At 38.0% G+C, this 6,137-nt stretch overlaps 1 protein-coding gene across 9 annotated transcripts in view; it reads left to right on the forward strand.

Annotated features, from left to right (window-relative positions):
• FAM149B1 (family with sequence similarity 149 member B1) overlaps positions 1 to 6,137 on the forward strand; it is a 52,188-nt gene that overhangs the window by 29,342 nt on the left and 16,709 nt on the right. For all 9 annotated transcript variants that reach the window (XM_074382387.1, XM_074382386.1, XM_074382388.1 and 6 more), the window contains one exon: positions 1,132 to 1,319. In XM_074382387.1, the coding sequence (XP_074238488.1) occupies positions 1,132 to 1,319 (188 nt within the window). The remainder of the gene's footprint in view (positions 1 to 1,131; positions 1,320 to 6,137) is intronic.

The following is a 6,137-nucleotide window of genomic DNA, read 5'->3' on the forward strand; positions in this document are numbered from 1 at the left end:
GGATGGGGACTGGGAGTCAGAAATGTAGGCAACATCTTTTTTACTATATATCCTTCTGTACGATTTGAATTTTTTTCATCACATAATGTTATCTCCTCTAAAAAGAAATATAAGTTTAAACACAATTAATACTACTCACCATACTCCCCCACCTAATGCCAGGCTAAGCTTGTTAGGGAAGGCAGAGATGAAAGTCTGTAGCTATGCTGCATAAGCTTTATTGTACCCTTCTTTCCTGCCTATACATTGTTAAAACTTGAGATCTCTGTTGCCCTAGGGCAGGCGTCCCCAAACTACGGCCCGTGGGCCACATGTGGCCCCCTGAGGCCATTTATCGGTACCCCCCTCCCCCACACTTCAGGAAGGGGCACCTCTTTCATGGGTGGTCAGTGAGAGGAGCACAGTATGTGGCAGCCCTCCAACGGCCTGAGGGACAGTGAACTGGCCCCCTGTGTAAAAAGTTTGGGGACGCCTGCCCTAGGAGTAACTTTCACTGTAGAGACCTGGAGTTATTTATTCCTATTCTAAGCCAGCTTCAGAATTTGTTTTGTCTTAGTTTATATAATACATCCATCTTAGGTGAGCACAACTATCAGCTAGATTCTTTCCCCCAGAACTCCAGGGATATTGATATCCCCATCTGGAGAAGCAGAGATAGACTTGGCTAACAAGTGTCTCCAGAAGAGCCTCAGACAAGTGCCTGTTCTGTTTAGCTTCCCTCCTTTTCCTTTCTAACTGCACAATTGACAGTACTCATTCATTTAAAGCTAAAAGACACAAAATCAGTACTTGGACCTTTAGAATGCTCTTAATTGAAAAGATTGAGGGTTGAAAAATAAACCAAAACATGTATGGGAAATTAGTGAATACAATAATGATTCTTAGACTTCTTTTTCTTGTTCTAGTTTTTGGCAGAATAGTGGGATGGAGTGGGGATAAAAAGGAAAATGCAGTCTCCTCTGTTGAGAACTACCTTAGTTCACAAGAAGCCTCGTACACGTGCTCACATATTGGGTGGGCAGCAGGGCAGGTGGGGTGGGAACACCAGTCCTTCCCAAGAAACACAAAGGACAATGGTGAACATTCAGTGAAGAATAATAATAAAATCTTTCCCTCTTGCTTCTTTTACAGGGAAGAGGGATTTCATGGGAAGAAATCAGAAGCAGCTACAGAGAAACAGAAATTAGGGTATCCTCCCATTGCTCCGTTTTACTGCATGAAAGAGGATGTCCTTGCTTATGTGTTTGACAATGTATGGAGCAAGGTTGTGAGCTGTATGGAGCAGTTGACACGTAGTCACTGGGAAGGATTTGCCTCTGGTAAGGATCTTTGTGAAAACAATGTAAAAAACAATTGCTTATGATTTCTAAACCCTAACCAGTCTATTGGATAATATGCTTCATTAGTGCAAAAGGTGGGTGTGTGCCAGGCACAATGGCTCATGTCTATAATCCTAATATTTTGCGAGGTCAAGGAGAAGGATCACTTGAGCCCAGGAGGTTGAGACCAGCCTGGGCAACATAGTGAGATCATCTCTCTATAAAAAAATAAAAAATTAGCCAGGCATGGTGGTACACACCTGTAGTTGCAGCTATGCAGGATGTTGAGGTAGGAGCGTCACTTGAGCCCAGGAGTTATGTCACACATTTGTGAGTCTGAAGTCCAGCAACAGCTTAGCTAGTTCTCTGTTTAGGGTTTCACCTGGCTGTGATCAAGATGTTGGTCAGGCTGGGCTCTCATGTGGAGACTTAACTAGAGAAGGAGCCACTTACACTTTTGTATGTTCTCAGAGGCATACAGTTCCTTAGAGCTACAGTATTTATGTCAGCTTTATTCTTCAAAGCCAGGAAGAAAGACTGAGAGCTAGTGAACTAACAACAAAAGCCTATATAATATAACATGATCATGGGAATGACATCCCATCACTTTACCATTATCTATTGGTCTGAAGTCGTAAGTCTTGCTCACACTAAGAGTGGGGGGATTTCATGTAGGCATGAACACCAAGAGGTAGGAATCGTGCAAGGGCCGTCTTAGTCTTTCTACCACATGCCCCAATAAGTCATGTTCTCCCACGTGCAAAATATATTCACCTCACTCCCAAGGTTTTCAAGAGTCCCACCGCATTGTAGCATCAGCTCAAAGATCCAGAATCTTATCATCTAAATCAGGTCCTGGTGTGCATGATGTTCCTAAATGTAATCCATTCAGTACAGATTCTGTACACAATTTCTCTCCATCTGTAGATCTGTGAAACTATAGAGACAAGCTGACTGACCCCCAACATGCCCAACATACAAGAGTGGGACAGGCAAAAGATAATAATTATAGATAGTACGGTTAAAAGGAGGAGAGAATGGAAGGTAAAAAAAAAAACAGGGTTCACAGCAATTCTGAAATCTAGCTGGGTAAAAAATATTGGGAGTTCCATGACTGAGTTTCAAGACCTGGGACTCATCCTCTGCAGTTCTCTGTTCCATTCTCAGGGGCCTGGTTTCACCCTCTCAATGATCTTTCCTTTTTTCATGAAAGGTAGCATATGTTTGTAGCTAAGTAGTTTTATCAGGCTGCTTATTGCTGTACAATTTTGGGGGTCTGACAACCTTCTTCCATTTTATACTGACTCTATCCTATTAGTCCAAATTGGCAGTTTTTCTACTGAAATGATTTTCTCAAAAACTTTATGGCTCTCCATGGTATCAGTGGGGTTCACTAAATTAGAGAAAAGCCACATATGTATATCTTTTCAGATAATTTTTTGTCTATCTTAGACTCCTGCCAATATGGTGAAACCCTGTCTCTAGTACAAATACAAAAATTATCTGGGCATGGTGGCGTGTGCCTGTAGTCCCAGCTACTTGGGAGACTGAGGCAGAATAATTGCTTGAACCTGGGAGGCAGAGGTTGCAGTGAGCCGAGATTGTGTCACTGTACTCCAGCTTAGGTGACAGAGCGAGACTGTCTCAAAAAAAAAAGATGACTTAGATGACTTCCACACTGAAAACTATGTAATATTATAGAATGAATGTAGAGGAGACTAAAGAAATGGAAAGACATCCTATGTTTATGGAGTGGAAGGCTTAATGTTGTTAAAATGGTAATACTCCCCAAATAGATCTATGGTTTCAGTACAATCTCTATCAAAATTCCAGCTGCCTTTTTTTGCAGAACTGGGCAAGCTGATCCTGAAGTTCATATTGGAAATGCAAGAGACCCTGCATAGTCAAAACAGTATTTATAAAGAATAAAGTTAGAGGATTCATACCTCCTAATATAAAAAATAACAAAACTGCAGTAATCAAAACTGGCTGTGTGGAACTGGCGTAAGGACAGACAAATAGATCAGTGGAATAGACTCAAAAGCTCAGAAATTTACCCACACATATGTGGCCAATTAGTTTTCAAGGGTGCCAAGATCATTCAATGGGAGAATAGCCTCTTCAACAGATGATGCTGGAACAGCTGTATATTCACATGGAAAAGAATAAAGTTGGATTCTGACTTCACACCATATACAAAAATCAACTCACAATGGATCAAGGACCTAAATTTAAGAGCCAAAATTATAAAACTCTCAGAATAAAACAAAGGAGTAACTCTTCATGACCTTGGATTGGTAATACATTGATATGACACCAAAAGCATGAGCAGCAAAAGAAAAAATGATAGTTTGGACTTCATCATAATGTAAAACTTTGTGCCATAAAAGATGTTATCAAGGAAGCAAAAGACAATCTGTAAAATGGAAGAAAATATTTACAAATCATATAACTAATAAGGATCTAGTATCTGGAGTAAAGAACTACACCTCAATAATAAAAGCTCAAACAACCCAATTTAAAAATGGGCAAATGATTTGGATAGATATTTCTCCAAAGAAGATATACAAATGGCTGATAAGCACATGAAAGATGTACATCGTTAGTCATTAGGGAAACGAAAATCCAAACCACACTGAGATGCCACCTCATGCCCACTAGGATGGCTATGTGTATATACTTTTTAAATTAAATTTTATTTCTTAAAGGAAAAATGCAAGTGTTAGTAAAGATAGGAAGAAATTGGAACCCTCACACATTGCAGTGGGAATATAAAATTCTGCAGCTACTGTGGAAACAATTTGGCAGCTCCTCAGAATGTTAAACGTAAAATTGTTAAAAGACCAAGAAAATTCCACTCTTAGGTATATAACCAAGAGAAGTGAAAACGTATGTCCATATAAAACTTGTATATGAATGCTCATAGCAACATTATTCATAAAAGCCAAAAAGTGGAAACAACTCAAATGTCCATCAGCTGATGAATGAACACAATTTTGGTTTATCTGTATGTTATGGGATGAATTGTTTCCCCCCTAAAATTCTTATGCTACAACCCCAAAGTGACTGTATTTGAAGACAGTGCTTTTAGAGAGGTAAATGAGGTTAAGTGAAGTCATAAGAGTGGGCTCCTAATCCAACAGGGCCACTGTCCTTGTAAGAAGAGGAAGGGACATGAGATCTCTTTCTACACACATGTAGAGAACAGGCCATGTGAGGACACAGAAAGAAGGTGGCCACCTCAAAACCAGGACAGCACCTTGATCTTGGACTTCTAGCCTCCAGAACTGTGAGAAAATAAATGTCCATTGTGCAGTCCACCCAGTCAGTGCTATTTTGTTATGGCAGCCCTAGCAGACTAGTATACCATGCAATGGAATATTATTCAGCCATAAAAAGCAATTAAGTACTGATATGTTACAACATGGATGAACCTTGAAAATATGCCAAATGAAAGAAAACAATCACAAAGCACCATGTATACTGTATGATTCCATTCATATGAAATATCCAGAATAGGCAGAGCTGTGGAGACGGAAAGTAATTTAGTGGTTGCCAGGGAATGGATAAAGAGGGAAATTCAGAGGTACTATTTTCAGAGTGATAGAAATTTTTTGAAATTATATAGTGGTAATAATTGTACAACATTGTGAATATATTAAAAACCACTGAACTGTATACTTTAAAATGGTTAAAATGGTGAATTTTATATTAATCTTATCTAAAAAAATTTTTTTTAAATTATTTTAGCCTGATGAATATCCATTAACATTGCTTGTATGTGTGTCTGGTAGTGATGAATCATTTCTTTTGTAGATATGAAAATACTTTTATTTGGCTTTCATTTTTGCAAAATAATTTTATGAACTCTATGTCAATAGTTTGCCTCCTAGTAATTTTAAAATGCTGTTAATTTTCTTCTCACTTGCATTGTTTCTGAAAAGAAATCTTGTTGTCATCTTTATCTTTGTTCCTGTGTGCATACTTTTTTTTTTTTCCTGGCTGCTGTTAAGATTTTCTCTTTATCACTGGTTTTGAACAATTTGATTATGATGTGCCTTAATGTAGTTTTCTTCATGTTTCTTCTGCCTGGAGTTTGTTGAAATTCCTAGAGCTGTAGGTTTGTTTCACTGTTTGAAAAGCTTTCAGCAATTATTTCTTCAGATTTTTTTTTCTGTCCCACATCCTCCATCAGGACTTCAGTCACTTACAAATTAGTCTGTTTGATCACTGTTTATCCCTCAAGTAACTCATGTTTTTTTTTTTAAATTTTTATGTTCTTTTTTTTCTTTGTGTATTTAATTCTGGGTAATTTCTATTGTTATGCCATCAAGTTCATTAATCTTTTCTTCTACAGTGTTGAATTTGCTCATTTAGGGAATTTCACGTAATATATTTTCATTTTCATCTCAAAGTATGATTTGAGAAAGACATATACTTTCCATGCCTCTGTGATTTTTTGAAAATGTGGAATAATAGAATAACTTGAATATCTGTGTTGATTCTAGGTTGGTTTCAGTTATTTATATTCTCTTCATTATGGCTTGTATTTTCCTGCCTGGTGATCTTTGATTGGATTTTAGACATTGTGAATATTACCTAAGGGATTCATTTCTTTTTTTATTACTGCATATTTTCTTGAGCTTTGTTCTGAAATGCTATTAAGTTACTTGCAAACAGTTTGATCCATTCTGGTCTTTGTTTTATTTGTTAGGTCCGGAGCAATGTTCAGTCTAGAACTAATTTGTTACCCACCTACTGGGGCAAGATCTTATTCTGCCCACTGCTCCATGAATTGAGTTTGTCTGGTTTGGAGGG

Source organism: Saimiri boliviensis, chromosome 12 (assembly GCF_048565385.1).
Source record: "Saimiri boliviensis isolate mSaiBol1 chromosome 12, mSaiBol1.pri, whole genome shotgun sequence".
Taxonomy (NCBI): Eukaryota; Metazoa; Chordata; class Mammalia; order Primates; family Cebidae; genus Saimiri; species Saimiri boliviensis.